General features: G+C 40.1%; 1 protein-coding gene across 1 annotated transcript; it reads right to left on the bottom strand.

Moving 5' to 3' along the window:
* Positions 1–5,450: 5,450 nt before the first annotated feature.
* On the bottom strand, positions 5,451–22,304 carry LOC109039042 (cysteine dioxygenase type 1). The gene is made up of 5 exons (XM_019054373.2): positions 22,100–22,304; positions 14,229–14,764; positions 8,992–9,254; positions 6,960–7,129; positions 5,451–5,953 (listed from the first exon to the last, which is right to left on the bottom strand). The coding sequence occupies exons 2-5, from the start codon at positions 14,687–14,689 to the stop codon at positions 5,918–5,920; spliced, it is 930 nt and encodes a 309-aa protein (XP_018909918.2). The 5' UTR covers positions 14,690–14,764; positions 22,100–22,304; the 3' UTR covers positions 5,451–5,917.
* Between the last annotated feature and the right edge of the window lie 488 nt (positions 22,305–22,792).

Raw genomic sequence — 22,792 nt, 5'->3', positions numbered from 1 at the left:
GCATTGTGTTCTTCGAGGAGGTAGCTTGAAATGTCTACGTTAAACGTTTGTATCGACAGATCGGAGTCAATTAAGTCTTTTAAAGTATCTATGTCAGGATATCGCACAAACGTCGCAAGGAGGGTTGTTAATTGGCTTTGAAATACTGTGACGATTATCAGGACAAACAACGATAAAATTGTAAACAATATCTTCCCAGTAATCACTCGTCCCAACAGCAGTCGCCATGGACACCCAACGAGAAAAAATGCGCATAGAATGAAGGTTACCGAGGTGTTTTGGAACTCCCGAAGGGATTCCTCCGTATAGAGTTGTTTGAATAGCGTCCGTTGTGAATAATAAAACAAGCACATCGCGATGTACAATAACAGAATTGTTGTGATTATGGCAGCCCACACTTGAAGCGAGAAGCTCTTAAATGGAAGGAGGCACGGTGGTATGAAAGCGCTACGAGGGACGGAAAAACATTGGGAACATGTTTGGATTGCTGCGGAAAAGTCGAACTGTGTGAAGACCGTCTCATCCGGGCAGATGCTGTCTTGGAAGATGATCGCGTCTATATTCGACCTTAAAGCGATCTCGTAATATTTCTCATCTTTATCGAATCTACCCCACATATCAAATACATCATATTCTATTTCAACGTTTAATTTTTCTCGCAGATAATCAATAACTCCAACCACGGCTATGAAGGGTGTCATTCCTGCGCTGTTAGTATGACGGTACAATTCATTTTTTTGAACAAAACCGGTTTTGAATTTGCCTCCTTGCATAGAGACGAGGGGAAAATAGTGGCCACTCCTCGTATCCGTATGCAGGATAACACTCTTGAAGGGATCATATTTAAAGCAATTGTACTCCGCGCAAATGACTGTGCGCAGGCCGCGGAAGAAACGCCAGAAAAATCGGAAGAGGAACATTAACTGTTCATCATTTCCATCGAGGTTAGGCAGCATAAAAATAACGTAATTAATAGAATTCCAGATGGTACTTAACATCGCGAAACCTTTGATTGACTCAAAAACCGAGTCCGTTAGTTTGACATCTCCGTTCAGCTCTGCGTTACTGATGAGCAATTCAAAATCACAAGATGTAAAATTTTTCGTGTTCATCGCGTCGATAATTTTTTCATCCTGTTTCACACAATAGCTACTGAGCTTTCTCAAAGCTGTGGCATTTTCAACTGGCAACCAGGGGTCCTTATCATACTGAGAGAGTGAATGTGGAATTGAGTCCAAAATTAAACTGAGAATTTCGTTCATATCGTTGAGATGAATGAAAATATTTTTCATTCGATACTCAGTGATCGTACTTTCCAGCCAGGTTTGGTGAGAGATGAGGACTGTATTGATACTGGTCTCGTGTAGACTTCGAATGAAAGATTGAATCGGGAAATCGGTGTTCAGGCTAATAACGTACAACAATTTCTCCTTTGAAAACTCACCTGTCATCTTGCTAATGCTTAAGGCAGGCGAAAGCATTCGCTCTGTTTTTTTGTCTTGAGGCAGATCGAAAATCTCAGCTTCCGCGCCATTCAAAACGATCATAACGTATTGGAGAATGTTCAGCTTATTGATAAGTATTTTCATCTTGTTTCAGACGGTAAGTTAAATCTGATGTAAATGGTCCAAACTATTGTTCCGAAAATGGACATTTTTCCACGTATGAAGTAGCCAAAGGGTCTGCCTTGGAAAAGATAGGAAAATATCATGGTAAGGCTATTGAAAAACTGATCGAGAGTTATTACAGACTGACTTAGTGACCACATCATTCAACATAATATCGAACTCATGGTTCAAACCAAAACAAACTAACATAACCTCATGTACGAATTCTTCATGAGATAATTGTGTTAATTTATTAAAATTTAGTCATAAATCAATTAAAGACTCATTGAACACGAAAAATTTGATTGTAAGAAACACTTGGACGCCCCTGGTAAAAATTGGCGATAGGAGCTGCGTTTCAAAATACCATGGGAGTTCTTATAGCCGACTGAAGAAGGCGATAGAAAATCATATAGCTGGCTGTAGAGAGTGGAAAAAATCATACGGCCGGGCTACACGAAGCGATAAAAAATTATACGGCCGAGCTATAGTTCCTATCGCCGGGCTTTACACTTCATCGGCTGGCTGTTGCTTTTTCGCCATCGGCTATAAGAAATTGTGCAGAAATTCGTGTGCTTTGTAAATCCTTAGGTTTGTCCGGAATCACCTTAATATTTACAAAACGCACATAACATTTTCCTTTACTACATATTTGTTTTCATCAATTTAAATGAGGATAATCCATACAGAGTGTGCAAACATTTCAAAGTCATGAGTTGAAAAACGCTGACTCCACGAGATTAAATATTAGAGCCTAACACAAAGCGGAGCGCAGCGGCGCACTGGCGCCTACAAACCTAACAGGGATACTTCACGCATTGCGCAATCCGTGAAGTATCCCTGTTAGGTTTGTAGGCGCCAGTGCGCGTTTCGCGCTGGCGTTTCGCCGCGCCGCAGCGTACCACGGCGCTTGAAGCAACTATTTCACACCAGAAGTATTGCACAGTATCATACGAAATTGAAGGCGCTCCAACATATTAGGAATGGCAGGCATCCTTCAAAAGTACGGAGCTTTCCTCTCAAAATAAATCAAGATACAACGGCCCAAAAAGAGAGCGGTAGTCCAAAAACTATCTAAGTCCTAGCATCCGTAATTAGTAACGTTTAGCATACACTAAATCGCCAGGCTGTTGCTTAATCGCTATCGGCTATAAAAGGCTATAAGAAATTGCGTTGCCGGCTATAGAAGCTATTGGAAATCTTACAGCCGGCTGTAGGTCTATGGTGTTTTGGAACACAGATTCTACTGCCAATTTTTACCAGGGACATTTTACCACAATAGCGCAAAGGCCGCGAATCAGATACAAGGTTCTGTGATTGTTTAGGTTTGAACTGAGGGCTCGATATTATATCGAATGACATGGTCATTAAATCAGTCTAATTACGAATTATGTGATTAATTCTCGTTTTTGTTTGCTGCTGTGTCAAAATATGCACAACATGACATCATCAGCCTAAAATATACTATAGTATTTTTTTCTGTTTTGGCGCATTTTACGTGTCTAGTTCATGCATCGAATAATCAATTGACCTCTGAATTTAAATTGGCGAATAAGAAATTTTGGAGGAAAAGGTAAACTTCATAAATAGGTAGACAAGGTCCTACTTCTTAGAGGTAGTAACACGGAATGTGTTTGTTTCCCTTAAATCCGAATTCCACTTTTCACTGCAGCATATTATTTTATACGTTATTACATAGTATATTACAGTATACATGTAATTATAACTTACGTGTCTGTCCTTTAGAAAAATGAGATTTCTTCCGCCTGAGACCAATGCTCTGTAGAAACACAAATCTAGTAAGAGTCTGACGGTATTTTGCTACTCTAGTCGACCAGTTCTTGTTATTTGTTATTGTTGTATTTGATATTTGTGTGTGTATTTGTATTTGTTATTTGTTATTTATGTAAATACATTATTCAAAACTCGGTATATTCCCTGTGATCTAGAACCTTTACATCGTAAAATTTATTGATTTTTATGAATTATTTCCTGTCCCCTCTGTTGCAGACAGCTGTAGCCGAGGTAAACTAAATTAATTATGCATCATGCGAAAAACATTCTGGGCTTCCGACAGTAAAATACGCGTGACATCGGCGCAAACATCGATAAACTTTCCTCTCCCTAGTAAAATATAGTCAGCCTGACGTCAGGCTATGTTTCATGAACTACCCTGAGTCTCACTGATTCAGGCTGACATCAGTCCGGCATCAGTCTGACTCTGGGTAGTTTATGAAACATAACCTGACGTCAGGCTGATTCACTTTTACCAGAGCTACATTATTCATCACGTTGTGGGGTGCAAAAAGTAGGGTCAAAGGTACTTATTTCTTCGCAAAGAACGGAATTTCCTAAGTTTTCCTCGCTACCGACAACATTAGGTTTCCAGCGGGCTAATTATTGAACTTGATGGACAAAAAAGACAAAGGGAGTACGAAGCAATCCTATTGGTTGAATAGGGTGGTTCCTACGAATTAAGGGAGAAAATGATGGACTAACTCTGGGGTGTCTCGTGGGTTGCTGTTAGTTAGTCAATTACCTACCTCCTTTGCAACCACCCGCTTCCACCGATAGGATCCTTCCATTAAATTTTGTAAAAAATTTAAAACTTTGTTTTGGTTTTTTTTGTAAATTTTGTAAAAATATGAATTTGTATCTATGGATCCCTACATATCGAGGGCTAATGAACAATACCACCTAACTAACAATTTTGGCAAAAATGAGCTAGCAACTTTGGCGCTTTCTACAGTATAAAGTACGCAGGCTGATATTTTTAGTTTTTCCCTAATTCTGTAGGGAAACGTTTCATTGACACTGTAATGTATGAAAAAATTGCAAATCTGACCTTAAAACTACAGAAATTGTGAAGTTTTCTCCTCGTTTGACAAAATCGTCAGTTTGCAGATTGAGATTGAGACAAAGCGCGCACTAAACGGTACTGCAACAGTATGTGCGGTATGAGAAGATGGCAACCTCGTACTTGGTGCGTCGGCTCAGCCGTTGCACGTTGTTAACAGTTTAAACAACATATTGGCCGGGGGGGGGGGGGGATTTCTTGATTAAGAAGCCTGCCAAAACCGCCGTAGTGCGCGATTCGATTGTTTTCAACGTGGTTTCAACCATCGTTTTCTTCTGAGCGAGTAATTCAAATTTTCAGTGACCAGTGTAAAATAAAAACTTTACTATCTTAGTCAGGGGTTGATTTCAGTAATTTAAGTTGCGCGAATAGTGATCTAGGAACATGTGTGTGCGTAAGTGTAAGACATTTCGATTGAAAAACATGCATCAGAATGCTTTAAATTTTACCTTGTCTAACTACAACACTCGACACTACTGTCTTGTTAACTGTTCATTAAACATCCATCTCTACTCCCTTCGTTTCTCATAACGACGCCTTGATACCACTTTTCGTGGTCTACGGTTGTGCGTGTGGCTTGTCAAAAATTGAAGGCGTTTACGCCTTGACAACGACGCCTTCATACAACCATCACCCAAATTAGAAGTCTCATCTTTACAAGTAATTTCTTTGTTTTTCATAAGAAAGCCTTAATACCACTGCTCGTGGCCCACAGATATGCGGGTGGCATGTCAAAAATTGAAGGCGTTTCTACCGACGAAGCCTTGTATTGCGCATTAAAAACCCTCTTCTTGTGGCTAGGCAGTAGGCACTGACGAGGTACCAGATGATCAAAAGCACTGATTCTATACTTTTCCTCTTTCGTGTTTTGGTGATTATAATAGTATTGACGGAATAGTACACATCATGCAACATATAGGTTTTCCTTCCGAATTCAAGAAAATTTCTAGTTTAGCAAGTGGTTTTTCAAAGAAAAATATTTAAAATTTTTATAAACGAAAACGTAATTTTATTCAACAAAAATGAATTTATAGTCAAGGAAGTGGTACGGTGGAGTAATATCTTTTTGTTTATTTGGACACCAGTAAAAATTGGCCCCAAAATATCTACACCGAGCTAAAATTGAAACAATTAAATAGGCGCACAATAAAATTACAATCATAAATAACACTTAATTGGTAAACCTACCCTCCACGAGAGTAACAACACATATTTTCCACCCTCCGTCTCCCCCACCTTTCTCTCTCTCTCTCTCAATACGTAAATACACCTCCCTCCTTGATTCTAAGTGTCAAGAAAATTAAAGATATCCAGCTATATATCCTCGTTCTGAGGATAGGGAGTATGAAAATGAGTAGGTAGTGTAGTAGGTAATGGTAGGTATTCAGGAAATGGACGGCATATTGTCCCTGAATTGGAACTAGGAATTATCACAACCGGGTTTCGCGATGCATCAATTGTCCTCTGGCTCTACGTCTTCCATCAATTTCTGGAAAAAAGAGAGAAACAGATTATTACGACTTGAAGGATTTAAGGATAAGCTCATGTGAAAATAGAGATATAAGCTCTTATTTTAGAGAGGCGACGAATTGGGAAGCGCTCCGTCTGCCGGATGACCTGAATACTGTAGTTCTGTATATTTATATTGCTAAATATTGAAGTCCTGAACTTATTTTAGTTAGGTAAAAAAAAAACTTTGCTAAGGTGTATATGTTATATATTATAATTTCTACTCTGTTAAACACTAATTCTTGTCTGTGGATTTCATCTTTATAACGATCTTCTTTATATCTAATAATTTTACTGACGTATTCAATTTTTTTTAAATCATAAAAATGACCGCCTGCAGCCTGATCGTTGAAATTTTGTGTTTGTCGGGTAGACATAGATGACATAGGTTAAAAGGCAGAGCGTGATTGGTCGGCTATGTCTTATCGCTGCTTTGTCGTGCCTATGTCGGGTTGAACTATCGACAAGCTAACGGCACCTCTTTAGTTTCTGACAGTATGTCGTCCATTCCACCTGACAAAGACACGATAAAGCAGCGCTAAGACATGGCCGACCAATCTTGCTCCGCCTTTCAACCTATGTCATCTACGAGTATGTCTACCCGACAAACACGAACTTTCAACAATCAGGCTACTGTCCAGAATAACTACTCGTACATCCTCCCTAATTTCTTACGGTGTCAACCTGACAACATCCGAAAATCCAACATCCCTCCTTGTCAGTCCTCTCTTTATTAGATAAAAGATGACGTAACCCAAACGCGGATCTGAGCCATCCGAAATTCGGGGAACGTCTAACAATTAGGGGCGCGACGGACACAGACATCGTCCATCAGACATTAATTAGCGATCAAGTCAAATCCCACGCAACTGCGGCCAAGGCAGAAGTGTAGCAGCCCCGCTTCAAGTGCAAGCGAAAGCGCGTATCTTCGGATCATTTCTCATTGAACTTAAGCGGTTCCGGATTCGGAGGGTGGAAGAGCCTACCTTATTGCGGCGCTCTCCGTAGATCGACCAGAATGTGACTTTACTCGTGGACCTGTGGCCAGTCCGCTGGTTGAATACTGAGCAGGAGTCGAACGGTGGGCAGTAGAGGTGGAGGCTCACAGCCCGCTCGCTGTTGCTCACGTTCTCGACGCGGTGGAGTCCCAGTGAATCTGTAATTCAAACGGAGTCATTCACAACGGTTCGTATGGTGACTGTAGTACTACGTCGAGTATCGTGGCTCGTAAGGCCGCTCGAATTTTTCAATGGGCACCCCGCACCGCGCCCGCCGCCGTGCGCTGCAAAGGCCCCTGCACTCCATGCGCCAGGCGCCAGGCGCCAGGCGCTTTGGAAGCTGATTAGACCAGTGGTGCCGATTTGTAAAGAGTACCAAGAAAGTTTTAAGCTGCAGCCTGATTGTTGAAAGTTCGTGTTTGTCGGGTAGACATAGATGACATAGGTTGAAAGGCACAGCGTGATTGGTCGGCTATGTCTTAGCGCTGCTTTATCGTGCGTGTTTCAGGTGGAATGAACGACATACTCTCGGAAACTTAAGAGGTGCCTTTAGCTTGTCGATGAGAGTTCAACCCGACACAGGCACGACAAAGCAGCGATAAGACATAGCCGGCCAATCACGCTCTGCCTTTTAACCTACGTCATCTATGTCTACCCGACAGACACAAAATTTCAACCATCAGGCTGCTGAGTACCCTGCCAAGCTGAGGAAGAACGCCCTATATGAGCACTGAGACGTTGCCAATTGTCTTTTGACAAATTAGGAATTTTGGGGCATATTTGTAAATACATTTATTTATCTTCCAATTTTTCGGAGAATTTTATTCGCAATTGGATCCAAATTTCCGGAATATTCCAAGGAAAAATATTCATTACTTTACTCAAATATGACTATTTTCTGAGAGGAAATTTGGCGAAATTTGAATGCTCATGCGAGGAAAGACTTTGAATTCCCTCACAATTTCTTATTCTTGACGGTGAGTAAATATTTTAGAGATCCCTATTTGATTAGTCAAGTAATGCAAACAGATTTGAAAGAGGTACTGTTGAGCATTCGGATTTTTTTTTTTTTTTTTTTTTTTTCAGAAGAGCTGCTTAGGCATTTTTATATCATCATGAAATTTAGGATTCATCACTTTCCGTTTGTTAAGTTTTTGTGACGTGGTGATTAGTCTACATATGAGATATCAGACAGGTTCAACTTCTGTCCCTATATCAGTAGGGTCTCAACCCATATTAACTGGACAAAACCGAGCAAAGAGGCTCTGCAGATATTATCAGACTTTTTACGAGCATCAGGAGAGGTTTCTGTGGATTTCTCGGCTATCCGTAGAGACCCACCTGATATCAGCAGAATAATTTACCTACCTTTTCTAACTCGTTATATTTTCAGCAGGGCATTGTTTTCTTGCGTAGTAGGGGACGCCCAGCGAAATCGTAAATCGTTTAGTTCAAAACAATAGAACTTAACCTCGAACGAAAATTTTAGGGTTTAAGCTGGAGAAGCTGAAAATGAGGAAATTCCTAACAATTCTACCTTTCATTGCCATTTTATAGTCATAAGAATAAAAAATCTATCACAAAAAACCCGTTCTCTCAGATTACTCAATTGACGTTTGAGTCCACGTTTACATGTTTAACCAATCGATATCGATGCAATCTCACCTGATTGCTGTATCGAACACGATCCATTGCTTTCTAGTGGATACTTTACTGATGCCGGAATCACACGCTGAGTGTGGAAGTCATCGGCCTAATGCCTGAATTTTGCGCGTGCCGCACAAAATTCAGCAACTAGGCTCAGCGACCATCGGATAACGTCTGACTTTGTCGAATTCTGTCGGATTTATCTGAATTATTCGAATAGATTTGATACAAATTTGGATGCGAATATAACTCAAATTTGCTAAGTTTAATTTTAAGTATAATTTGAAAAGTTTCAGCCTTTGAGCGATGACTGTTGACTTCCATAGTCAGCGAGTGATTCTGGCATGACAAATAGGATGGTTTGGGTATTTACCATTGATGTAGCAGACTTGGTTTTGTCGAAGTATGGTTCGGCCTTTCTCTTTGAGGGCTGCTTCCTCTCCCTCTGAGATGTTGTCGGGGTCGAACTCTTTTTCAGGCCACTCGAAACGCGTCTCGCATAGCTCACCGTGAAGCATCTTCATGAAACAGTGAGCGTTTGCGTGATCGTGGATCGCCGAGCCGTGTCCCTCGCCCCAACACAGCAACATCAAATTGTATTTTCCGTTCCCAACGTCCACCAAATTTCTCGTGTATCTGAACCATAAAGCAACACGTCAAATAAGTTAGAGTTTAAAAAAAAGCCCCCAAGAGAGAGGCCACAAGGGGAGGAATGAGACTTTTGGCACACCCTGTATATTTCCTGAAACTAACTCTAGTTTTATAGGGAGAGTTTGAACAACTCGAAAATTTGGTGTTTAGGTTTGATCAGGTCATGTTGCTCTTGGGGCCCAAAAAGGCAGCCAACCTATGAACTCAAATTATCAAGTGGTACTAATTGAAACTCCGAGAGTAGGTACATTGATCAAAAACCATAAAAGCACGTTTAAAATTTTTATCTCGCATAAATTTTCTCAGTTTCAAAGTCTTAATCCTTAAAGACGCTTGTTCATAATGCGCTGTCAACCATATTGATTAATATTTCAAATCCGTAGGTTGGCAGCGGCACTTTCCTGGTGATTTGCGTTTTTCACGTTGTTGCCCTCGTGGGCCCTAAGAGCCACATAAATCGAGTTGTCATGTCCATACTCTTCCTATAAAGGTACTTTACCTAAGGCTAGAAAGAGTCAAGTTTTAGAAAATGCGTTCTCCCAAAAAAAGGCGGATGCGCGCATACGTCCTTGTTCCAAAGAACTCCGCAATGTTAAAAGACATCCTTCATGGCGTATACCTCTATTATGTAACTACTCCCGCGCAAAATCTGTCCTAGAACATCATGCACGCATTGAATACACCTTGCTGTGATTGATTCTCCCTCTCGAAGCTTTCATGTGACAAAATTAATTTTTATTTTTGCTCCGCGAGAACATGATGGATTGTGGCAGAAGCTCCAGAAAAGTCGATATCGATAATAATCCAGTGTCAACTTCATGCAGCTTACTTTATTATAAATCTCGGCACGTTGAGTCGTACGCCACTTTAAAGTGTCACACTAATCAGGAAATATGAATGACGCGTTTGAGGGGCTTTTCGAGTGGTTTCGGTTTACCGGTTTGGTCGAGAGCCCTCGCATATCTTGTTTGCGCTCTTATTTTTGTGGGTGGAAAGTTGTGGGTGGATGGATTTACTATTTTATCAGCCCACCAGTTTATTTCTTTTATCTTGCTCAGTTTGAAAGAAGCCCGAACCACGTGTTAAATTGAACCGAGTCCAGTACGTAATACGCACTTCTAAATTGTCACGATTTTCTGCATGTCCCGTTGATCTACGCTCCTTTTTGCACGTTCTGCAGAGCTGAACATTCTCCCGCTATTTGTAGAGTCGCGGTGGAGGATTGAGGGGAATGGATGTGTTCACCGAAAGTTTTCCATTAAAATGGGAATGATTCATCGAAGCAAATATATAACGATGAGCGTTTGGGAGCATTGAAATCTTCACTTTTGAATTCGGACTGCTATCAGTAGAATTCTTTTAAGAATCTCTTTCGACCCAACTTATTTACAATGTACTTACATACATTATTTCATGTAGGTATTCATCGCAAATGGGCCGTAAATATTTAAATCATTCTCTTTTAGTAAATTTACACATTATATTCGCATAAAATGTTGAATTACTATGAAAATCATGAAAAACGATGGCATCTTGCATCGGTCAATTTCTTCAAAAGACTGAAAAGGTTGAGCTGAATGGCAATGTTCCAAAATGACGCAACCGCTCAGAATGGAATCCCTCCCGCGTTATATCCATGAATTTAATTTCATCAATGCGATAATTTACATCAAATGTACGATTTCTTCGCACGTCAAGAACAATATATTTGATATCATGTTTTTTTTTCACCATCTCTGATAACCCGTTCTCATGTCAAAAGTTTTATTACAATGGAAATTTAAGTCCCGGTATTCTTCATGGACCTTTCTATCTGATGAGGTTAAATGGACCCAGTGGCGTGGCGTGCTTTGCGATATACCGATTGATCTGTCATTTAAACCTATGGAAAATGATCGATAAACAGGGCGTTCATAGCGAACACCTTAATAATCGATTCTTTACCATAGTTTTAAATAGCATAACAATCGATACATCGCAATTCTCGCCACGCCACTGAATGGACCAGAATGAAAAAACGCCATTCAGGGTACCAATATAAAAAAATACTCGGTTGCTTGTGAGCTCGAATGATGTTCTTGCTCTCAAATCGATTTAAACGTTTCGAGAAGCTCTAAAATTCTCTATTCAGAAGCGCTTTGTGCGGACACGCTTTGGGTTCAAAATAACTTGAGTAATTCCTCCTTGTATGAGCGTTTGATAATAGCCTAGAAAACTGCAGAATTTTATCACATGTTTGCTTAAATGCATCTTGGATTAAGCATTGAAGCAGCGGTATCGGCTTTTGTTTTTTTTACATTAGCTGAGCTCCCTTGTTGAACTATCGTGCGTTAGAAAATCAAGTGCTTGTTTCGTGGAGGTACCTATGAATTGGTAAACACTTGACCCGAAATGAGCCTAGCACGTTGTTATTGATGCTGCAATGATGCATCTTTGTAACAGTTTCAATGATAATCGATAGGTTGTGTACCTAAAGCACGTTTCAATAATCTGTCTATTTTTAAAAGAAAAACATTACTTTTTACAACTTGAAATGCTGCAGTTTTTTTTCTTTTGATTTGCGATTTTCACTGGAGACTTAGATTTTAAAGTCACTTCAAGATTTTTCTCAGTCACATTCTCTGTAAAAACACGTGATGGACTACAACGTTACGTGAAACTTGGGGATTTTTGGAAACAAATATTTTAAAATCTGAAAATTATCACTTGATTGATTGCTACCAAATCCTCCTCTCAGGGGATGAAGATACCTCCCGAAGATGGATCGTGTTGGCTAGTAAGACGTAGGTAGTATATTTACGCAAACATGGTATAGCCAGTGCGGATTCTCGTAAGTTGGCAACAACGTATTTTCTCCACATAGATATATAAAAAACAATTGATTCTTGATAAGCCAGCTGCCTCATTTAAGTCGATATTTTTTAACGGATTTAATTGGAGAAAAAACAGTGTTGCAACTTGCAAAATCGCCACTGGTATCAACATGTTATCACCGTGGGTGGTATCATTATGGTACCAAATCCAAACTGCCCATGGTCCCAATATGAAACAAGGTTAAGACCAAGTTGATACCTTGTTTCACTGACCAATATGGGTGTAAACGATCAAATTGATAACAACATGATCTCAATATGGTATTGAAGTGATCCTTTTTTGCAAAGGGTAGTGTGACTTGGAATAAAAGCGGGTACTCGCATCGCCAAAAATAAACTATATGAACTAAAAAATGAACTATAATTGTTCAGACCGTTCAAAATTACGTGTATTCAAATGAGTAGTAATTATCGTATTATCTAACGTTACCATGCAAAATTAATGCAATTTATTTAGTCTTATTTTTAAACCATGAATATAGATACAAGGAAATACTTCTAGTAGTTACGTTATATTTCAATAAAATTCCTTCAAAAAAAAAAAAAAAAACACGGAGAAAAAAACTTCGTGCGAGGAACCCGAAGTTTAGGTCATATGAGGTTTTCAGATTGAGCATCTGAATACATCAGATCTAGCTGTCGAGGTTTGGATCACACAGCTGAAACTTCAGTTCTTACATCTGAAGTACTTCGGTTTTCACATCCGAAAAACTTCAGTTCTCACATTTGAAGTACTTCAGATGTAAGAACTGAAGTTTCAGATGTGTGGTCCGAATCTCGACAGCTAGACCTAAAGTGTTCAAATGCTCAATCTGAAAACTTCAGAGATCCATATGACCTAAAATTCGGGTCCCACACACGAGGTTTTTTTCTCCGTGAAAAAAGGGTAATGCTATTGCTGTTAGCCTGATTATCTCAGTAATCCCTCCACTGCTTCGCTTATGGACGTATTTTCGCGTGATCAATAAGAAAATAGGACTATCCAGCCCCAATGCTCTTTTATACGGCGCACAGTGGATCAAGCCAATTAGAGAGATTGGACATGAAATTTCCTCCTGAAACTGCAAATTTTGATGCTTATTTCGTGACATATTAAATTTCAAGGGATGCTCACGGAAGAAAGTTTCACGAGGCAACCGATGGAAGCACTTTTAGAACCTCAAAGTTTCGTACAAACGGAGCTATAGCTTTTAATGTTTCCAAATTTTGTCCGACCTCTCCTATTGATCCACTGTGCGGCGATCCATGAATAGTCAGATGCGGATCCAGCAATTTGGCAACATCGGATTTCCTCCATTTAAACCTATGTAAAATCATCGATTCGTGTTGGAGCTTCCGGCCTCTCCAAGAATCGATACATTTCCAAGGGTTTAAATGGAGAAAAACAATGTCGCCAAGTTGCTGTATCCGCCAATGTGAATAGTCCATTTTTTTGATTGGTCGACCCTCCCTTTGCGTAAGCCGGGAATGTGAGTACCCTCCAAAGATTACAAAAGACTCCAGATACCGCATTGAAATAAAAAACGCCCCCCAGTCCCCTGCAGCTCCAGGGTAGGCAACCTGTTTAGCGGTATGCCATACTTCGAGCTAACGAATATACTGCAGCTTGCAGTGTGTTTGACCGGTTTTGCCGTGCTGTGCTAAGTTTGGTTGAAGATTCACTGTATTAATTTTTCTTATGTTTTAAATCGTTAAAAATGCCGACCCCCCCCCCCTCAAAAAAAAAAAAAGAAAGAAAGAAAGAAAGAAAAAATTAATGCAAATCTCTCTGCTCGATTTTCTGAGTTCATTTACCAAGACTAGTGACTAAAGTAAACAATTTTCGCAATTTGTCGTTCATAATTTGCACATTGGAAGTGCAATTTCCCATGCACTTCCATTACGAGTGGGCTAAAGTATGGCATACCGCTACACAGGTTGCCTACCCTGGCGCTGCAGGCGACTGGGGGGCCGCTTCTTTCCTACGGCAAGTATACGACGTGTTGTATCTGGAGTCCTTAGTAATCTTTGGTACCCGCTTTTACTTTAAGTCGCCCTGGCAAAGGGCACTTTAAAATGAGAAAATATATGTGTCGAAAATGCCCACCTGTACTTGTCGAATTTGGCGAATCTCTCCCACTCCCTGGGGTTGCTCTTATAGGCAGCCATGATGGCGCTGACGTACTGGATGTTGACGTGCTCCGTTTCGAAGGCCCTCCTGAGCTCGCTCATCAAATCGTAGAGCGTGTTGATACCGTACTTGAGCCTGGGCTCGTTCTGTTCGTCTATGATGAGCCGATCCCTGAAAAGCTGGGCGTAGTCCTCCTCGATGAACTTGCCGACGGGTCTGAGCAGGGCCGCGTCCTGGGGAGCGTTGTGGTGCTGGCACTCCTCGCACTGGGTGCCCTCCTCCTTGCTCCGGTAGTACTTTTCCATGAAGCAACTGTGCCCAATTTTCTTGTCATTGTTGTTGATCTCCGGCGTCTGCCGGGTTTCCGGTTCTGCATCGACGGTCGCCCGCAGAGGATTCGTTCCGAAGGTCCGCGACTCCTCGCTCGGGCTGATCATGATCGCACTCGGTCGCCGCCGCCGTCTGGGATCCTGGCCTGCTCTCTGTCTTCCGCGCCCGCGCAAAACCGCAACCTGTCAGACAACGGATAATCGTGTTAAAATTATGCGCACCCGTCATTTTGCAAGTGCCTTACGTCTTTCCTGATAACACCGCGCCGGCAGTTTCAATTGGACTGCAAAAAAAAAACTCCGATCGTGGAAGCTATTTAGGCATACCCACCGCGTTCCGGGCTCAGAGGCCGAAAGTTCCGGGCGTAGCACCCGGAGCAGTCGAAGCTACGGTTCCAGCACCCGGAACTTTCGGCCTCTGAGCCCGGAACGGACGGTATGTCTATATAGCATGTAAGTTTTTTTTTTTCAGTGTTTAGGGAGATTATGGACCTGTCGAAAGATGGAGCTCTCGGGGCCCAAAAGGGTTGCCAAATTTCTAACACCAACAATGTCATTGTCAATCTTCAGATTCCGATATCAAACCAAGATGGCCAAAGTTGTTTATAAATAAACCAAAATCCACGAAAATTCGTAAATTGAAGCAAAATAAAAATCAAATACGTGCTTCACAAACGCCAGGGGCCGAATTTTGTCGGTATTTCACCGCACTGGATCATACTAAGGACGGGTCTCAACTGCACCTAAGTCCGGCTTAGCGCCTCTGATTCGCCGGTGGTGCGGTTTGGACTCATCGATGGATGTTGCACTCCGTGTGAAAGAGCCGAAAAAATTCGGCCCCTGGTCGCAGCAGTTGTAATAGGTAATGACTTACTTTTGATAATTTGAATTCATAGATTGGCTGCGTTTCTGAGCCCTAAAAGCTTCAGGACCCAATCCCAAAATTACCGAATAGTGCATGTTTCTACGACAAACCTGAACGGAAGCATATATCATACTTCGAAAAAAGATAGATATTCAAGTATTTCACCGCGGCTGTGCATATCATGGTTTTTGCTTTTTTGAGTTCATCAAATCAAGAAATATGTATGACCATGATAGATGACGCCACTCACTTTGTTTTCTCAAGGTGACGGATCTATTCATGTTGGCTTTACGATAAATTGCATTGTCGTTTTGCTAATCTAAAAATTTCAACCGTGAAAGCGCGATTCCGGTGACTCCTTGACCCTCTGGAGTTGCTCTAAACTCGTACGATTAAACATAATTTGAGATGTACTTGCAGCAACTGGAGTAACAGCAGTAAACGTTCATTTTGCGAGATATACTTCAGACCGTCCAACGTGCAACAATCATGAAATTGGAAATCAAGTTGGTTCTACGACGCAAAGTCGTAAACTTCCTAGCATACTTAAAATTTCAACTTGAAAATTAATCGGCGCAATTTCTCGAAAAATTTCGTGACAAATTGAGGCACAGAGTTTGCTCTTTCTTTCGACAAAATTCGTAATTTGGAGAATTTTGAAATGTCGCAATCGGAATGCGAGGTTTCCGAGTTTGGCCATCAATATGAGAGATATTTGATAAAAATTTAATGCAAATTTTAAATGTACAAATTGGTAGCACAAAGCTAGGTTGTTGCACGGCCCCGGTGAGTCATCGACCATTTTTTCCGCCGTGAGCGGTCGGGGTCTACACATTCGCATTTTTACTCACTCCCAGCGCACAATTTTGCAAATTGACTGACGAATATCAAGATAATATGGATAATACACGCGCGTCTTGCCGCGCGCTTGTTTGCAATTGCAGCAAGTGCAGCGGAACGAATACCGCGCCCAGGTATCAATCATTAAATTTGAATTTTCATTCAAGCAGTTCAAATATGAACAATTTATGTTTGATCCTATCAAGAAGTGACTTTCTCCTGACGAATGAGTCAACAATGCAAAACAAACACATTGGATCTAGAGTCCGGACTCTTAAAAACATTGACAAGAAAAATTACTCTTGATTCAATCAGAATCTAGCTTAAATCAAGAACCAAGCTTCTTAATTTAAGCGGATTTCGTTGTGATTCAAGCAAAAATCCGATCGAATCAAGAGTAAGTAAGTAAGTAAGTAAGTAAGTAAGGCCGGGCTGGCCGGCGAGGCGCCCTCAAGGGGCCAAGGCAACTGGCAACTGCCGTCGTGCACCCCGAAGTTGGACCGTACTCCTTAACTTATCTTCGTACTATTGACACATTGAGTATCAATTATATTCCCGCAAGGCTCAGCGGCCGTCTGATAGCCAACGGAAGGTCTTATCAAAGACTGTGGCAGACGCTGCAGAGCACGGACTTTCGGAGCACGGCCATGCCTCCACCGAGTTGGACTGTGTTGTTGCAATCTACACTGATAGGTAGCGCTGGCAGTCGCGCACACTACGAGTGATAACCGATTTTTCACAACCCAGTCGAACAGTGCAGACGGATTACTTACTGGGTGACTATGTCCCTCCCGCACCCTGTAACCTCGAAGGGTCAGGGTATTGGAGTGGCATAGTCATCCACAGTCACGATGACTGATATTTGAGTGTCCTCAAATATCAGTCACCTCCGGGGATTGAACCCGGGACCTCAGTGCTGGCAGCGAACTGCCTTGACCACTACACCACTGAGGCTGACCTCGAATCAAGAGTATTTTTTCTTGTCAATGTTTTCAAGAGTCTGGACTCTAGATCCAATGTGTTTTTTTTTCCCCAGTGAACGCTTTTGTACGGCTACTTCATAAATGTGCCTTGAGGTCATGCTTAATGTTTTAATTTATTTTTAAAATTTTCATGTTTATGGAGAGCAACCGCAGTTTCTGTCCCATTTCTTTATATGGCACTCTCAAGAGCCTCAAAAACTAAACTTTAAAGCCGTGCGACTTCCGATCGATTTCACCTCATTTCATGAAATTTTTATCTGCCAGCACGCACCATTCATTCACCCATTTCTTCTCGGCTGTTGTTTATATTTACCTTCTTTATTTCAACGCAGCTATCGACTCACCCCAAAAACAAGGGTCATGGTTTGGAATCGTTATCAATGAATGGAGCTACTCGCAGAGCACACTTCAAGCATCGCGCGCACAGCCTCATCTCATTCATTTTTTTCTCATCGGTGGCGTATTTTTGTCATCGATAATATTTTTCCTGTATTTGCCGACTCTAGTCGATAACGGTGTTTGCTCCGTGCTGTTACAATGAAAACAGCGCATCTTTGGATTTGGAGTTTATTGCGTCAAAGAACGCACAGTTAAAAAGAGCGCGGAAAACGGGGAAACACTGATAGTTTGATTGCTCATGACGTCATGCATGTTGTTTGTCGCTTCAAATTGTACTTATACATATTTTTTTTCTTTACTGACTCTGAATACATGGCATACTTAATTTTCATACCGATATTAATATTCAACTGCAATTGGGTTTTTTGTGACTTTCGGAAATTTATAAGGACTTTCCATTCTTTTATAGTGGGTTATGCGTGGAATTCATGCTTAGCTTTAAGATCATGCACGCAGAAGTGTCGCCAAAAGAGGGATGAAGATTACGCGACGTAGACCTCCCTCATGGGTTACTCTTTCTTGGTTATTGTAAGTAGTTATTTTCATCTTGTGAAAGTTTTGGTTTAAATGGTATACTCAAAAATAACCAGTGATCTTCTAGTAATATACCGGCTCCTTACCAATGGTAGACTTTGAAACATTCATAGATTCAACGCATTTTTTTTTGTTGGCTATATTGAGCTATGCTTAGAGCAGTGCGCTCGTAACAAGTTAATTTAGCATCTACTCATTTGTCAAAAAAAATTGCTCAACAGCCAACAAGAGGTTGATTCCAAGTGGTAAATGGTAGAGCCCTGAGCGTGGGCTGAAGAAGTGCATGTCCTCTGCCATCGAGAGGATAGTGGTAAGTCTCTGTTTATCTCTGTGGAGTCGTTCATCCAATGAATGAGCTTAATGATCGAGCGTTGCACACGCTGATTTAATTCGTGTACGATCAGTTCTCTGAGAGAGTCTATAAATAAATCAACGACAAGCCAGTCGATGCAATTCGGAAGTGATTAAGTTTGTGGCGCTTTTCTCCCTCTCTTCGCTCATAATGCAAGGGGTCATGCGCACTATATGTATACGTAACGGAACTTATCCCACTATTCGCACTTTTCTTTTGACATCGTGATATTGTGTATAAAACACGTTTAAGTATACATTGAGTGGAAAAATATATCGACGGTGTAAGTCGGCAATCACATAACTCGTTTGCGGTGTCTGAAAATCTCCGCCTCTATGTTATTTTTTTAAAGGATAACAAATTGACATCATTCCTTGAAATTTTTGCAGAATTTTTTTCACACAGAGAAGAAAAATCACCGCAGTTTTCAAGAATTGCCGTTGAGTAGTTCTCAGTTTAAAAAAATAAAGAATAACAGGAAGTCTGCGACGTCGCAAACCGAGTTATGTGATTGCCGACTTACACCGTTGATATGTTCGTTTTGATACCGGCAATTTTTTCAAAAAGCCACCGTATTCATTTTCTCTGTTTAATTTGAATATTGGATTCGGAAGGTATTGTTGGCAAAATGTGAAGTTTTTTCTCCTGCACAGCAAATTCCATTACGCTTGTTACCGTGCTTAAGGAGTTCTCGTTCTCCATGTTTACCCACCCCTTACATTTCTTAATCATTTTTTGACACGTGAAACAGATTCCTATTTTAAAATCAACGTGTTTCTCATACAATAATAAGCGGTGATGAATTGATCGTAGTAGAATCATTAAAGCGCCCCGTTGAGTATAATTTTTGCAAAACATATTACATATTTTTCACCAGATGTATTTTGAGTGAACTGATTGGCTCCTCTAATCATGGAAGCACTGATCGCTTAGACTTGTGATTCATCGAGAACGATCGAAATCGGAAAGTGTATCTCTGATGACGCCATTGTGAGGAAATACGCGTAAAAAACCCCCTTAATCTGGCCATTTCTTGACCTACGGTGACCTGGGTTTTGATTTCTTAAGTTGTGAGCTTCATATCTATATCCGCTTACCTCGATAGCTGTTTTTTTAGAAATAATTGTTGATAGCAGCAATTTAAACAGGTAATCTCATATAAACGTGTACGAAAAACGTGCTGGTTGGGTCAGTCAAAGTCAGATTCATAAGAATTTTTATCTTAGAGAAAGCTTCGAAGTTAATGCCGCATTCGCTGTTGTTGAAGATACTACTCGATCTCGCCTGTATTATAGTACTTAGTATGTAAAATAATAGTAGAAATAACAGATTAGTAAAGTTGGATTCCTATGAGTGACTTCAACTGTACTCTATCCTCATATTAATTCTAAAAAGTTTTGAAGGCCATGTGATTTGATGTCATACATTATAGGAAAACCAAGGAAAACGGGAAATTCAAGATTCTTTTTTTAAAAATGAATTTCCAAGTCTCGCTATGATCAAAACAATAGTTCTTCCGGGAGGCTGAGACACCATTTTACTAGCGATCTGTTCCAATAATTTCCGGTTAAGTAATTTATTTTCATCTGATTCTGAGCCTAGTAGTAATTGATCAGCTCTGCTTCAATATGCGCTTGATTTGGAATGCTATTGCTAAGAGAGAAAGAACGTGGGCTTACATTAAGATGAATCTATACTCAAAGTAAGTAACTATTTATTCATAAATTTGTCAGAATACATCGGTTTCATTTTTAATGGGGAGCCAAAAGAAACATTTCGTATAAACTCACGAGTTTGCTGTTTTCCCCAGAAGAAACGTATTCCGAAAACGTAAAAGCACATGGTCGTGTTCTTAAAATAAGTCTCTTTCATGTCAAAACTATTTGATTTTGTAATAACGCTTTCGATGAGTTGAGTCATGGTGATTTTTGCAAGGTTTTTGAATAAATTTAAAGTTTTTGAGATTGATTTTTTTGGATATACATGACCGAGCTGGTTTTAAGTCGTACTTCATCATTTTTTTAGCTAATCATCAAAGCCGAGAAAGGTGAAATGTGTTCGATATCTTGATAGTTGACTACGGTCTGTTTATATTCAGGATGATGCGCAAGTTTTTACTTATCAATCTTTGTTTGATGAGCTTTTCGATAAGCGTATGACTCTGAAAACATTTAAATAGCTAAAGGGTCACAACGTTTGAACTTTCCCACCCGCTGTTCTTGAGAGTCCCCGGTTCCAAAGTGGTACCTTTCAAAGGAGGTTTTAAATGATGATAGGGACTTTAGATATGATAAATCAAAAACCTCCCAGAGACAGTCATAGAGGGAAATTACATAAATTTTGGCACTCCATTTTAAAGGGAAGGCATTTCCAGAAGCATATCCACCCTTTCCCGAGACATGAATCAAATCTTGAGATCAGTCGAAGGAAGATTTCGTTTGCTTTTTTAAAGCTGGATTGGAAAAAATTGAATATTAAAATTTTTATGGAAGGAATGATGAAAATAAACCATCATTTCTTCTAAACGAGGAAATGAGGGTTTGCCAACTCCCCGAAGAGCTTTGAGGAGATAGGAGACTTTGGCGGCTAGGTGTCGCAGAGCGCCGGAGAACGCTGTGTAAGCGGCTTTATACATGATAAGAATAAACAATTCAAGTGTGACAATTTGAATGAGGGTCGTGGACTGTAAAAATTTAGCCATTTTACAGAAATAGAAATCTAGCGCCTATGAAGATTTTATACTTTTGAAAAAGCTAAAAGTTTCGGTCATATGTCGTCAGAGTTTGATTTTGCGAGATTAGTTGCAAAATTTTTGGACGCAAATAATTCATTCCTTGTCAGATCAATTCATCACTAACGAAACAAGAGATTAGAATCGCATCGAGTTCATCAAGAAAACGGAAATTGCCGGTAAACTTACACAATTAAAAAATTACAACTTGTAAGGATAGGTTTTCCAGATGGTAACATCACTCAACTTATGGAAGCAAGGTTTGTTGCCTATCGCTAAAACGAGTTAAATTTGGAGACACGGAAGGAAACCTAAGTTATAACATTCGGTATCTAGATTGAATAGAAAAATCACGCGGGAGAACGAAATATTTTTTGAGTCGTAACAGTATGATAGTAAAGAATCACACACTTTTGCTCCAGTAATACATGAAACTGATAAAAAAATGATAATTGCATTTTTTGGGACAAAGCTCATCCTTAGAGCAATTATAAGGAAAGAAAAAAAATGTCTCCCCTTAATTCAAAAGATCAAAAGCATGAACATGTGATGTGACATTTTTGTGATATGAAAAAACGAATCTAATAAGAAAAATATGATTGGGCCCAATGGCCAAAAAAACGTGCTAAGCGGTGTCGTTGTGACAGTAAATTAAGTTATATTTATACTTGTTTTAACGTGCTTGACTTATTTACACAGGCTCTGTAATTAAAAAAATCAGTATCACCCTTATCCCAAAATTATTGTTTGACATGTTCACGCATTGGACCCTTCATTTAGGGGAGATGCAAGTTGCTTTACAATGATCACGTACCTTTGTTAGAGGGCAAAAGCCTATGTTCTAATGTCAACCAGAGTTGAAATTTTGTTCAAAATTTAGAGTGTTGTACAGTAAATCACCAGCACGGATCAAAATTAAATGCGTAATGAGTAAGCACGTCCACTTATCGACTGAGTCCGATATGATCGGTAGCAGAGATGATCACTTTCTTCTTTCGCCGATCCGATCAACTGTTGTATTTACCTATCTACCACCTCCCACCTCGGTTCAAATCTCCAATGAATTTGATTCTATTTGCGCAGTTTATCCGAAGATTAACCTTTTCACGTAATTCTTCGGCGCCGACCACGTGGTCCTGCACTTTTTTACTGGGTTAACAGACGCGATATCACTCTTGTATGGCAGCTTCTTATTGGCGCTAATTTAATCCAGCTTTAGGCATTTATTCTGGAACTAATTGATAATCCACAACGAATGAGACTTTACGAGTAAAAAATCGATTAAATGCTGGAAAATGATAATTCATAAGGAATAATTGTGAGTAACAAGTCAATTTTTATTTTTTTAATTTTTTTTTTATCGAGAAAAATAATTTCATTAGCGATGACTCAATGGCAATCTATGTATCGTATGCAAATAGTAAAATCAGGAATTTGGTCAAATGCCTAGGCAAATGGTCAAATATTTACACGTGGATTGAAATTCTAATACTCATCTTACTTTTGG

The sequence above is a fragment of the Bemisia tabaci genome, chromosome 4 (assembly GCF_918797505.1).
Source record: "Bemisia tabaci chromosome 4, PGI_BMITA_v3".
Classification (NCBI taxonomy): Eukaryota; Metazoa; Arthropoda; class Insecta; order Hemiptera; family Aleyrodidae; genus Bemisia; species Bemisia tabaci.
Note: the sequence above shows the minus strand (reverse complement) of the source record. Positions and strands in the feature narration are given on the sequence as shown.

Excerpts from the sequence above, each read along its gene's own strand:
- LOC109039042 (XM_019054373.2), bottom strand. The coding sequence starts at position 14,689 with ATGATCAGCCCGAGCGAGGAGTCGCGGACCTTCGGAACGAATCCTCTG. Across the intron at positions 9,255-14,228 it reads GCCAAATTCGACAAGTACAG|ATACACGAGAAATTTGGTGG; the intron begins GTGGGCATTTTC and ends TTTATGGTTCAG. Across the intron at positions 7,130-8,991 it reads CCAAGTCTGCTACATCAATG|ATTCACTGGGACTCCACCGC; the intron begins GTAAATACCCAA and ends TTTGAATTACAG.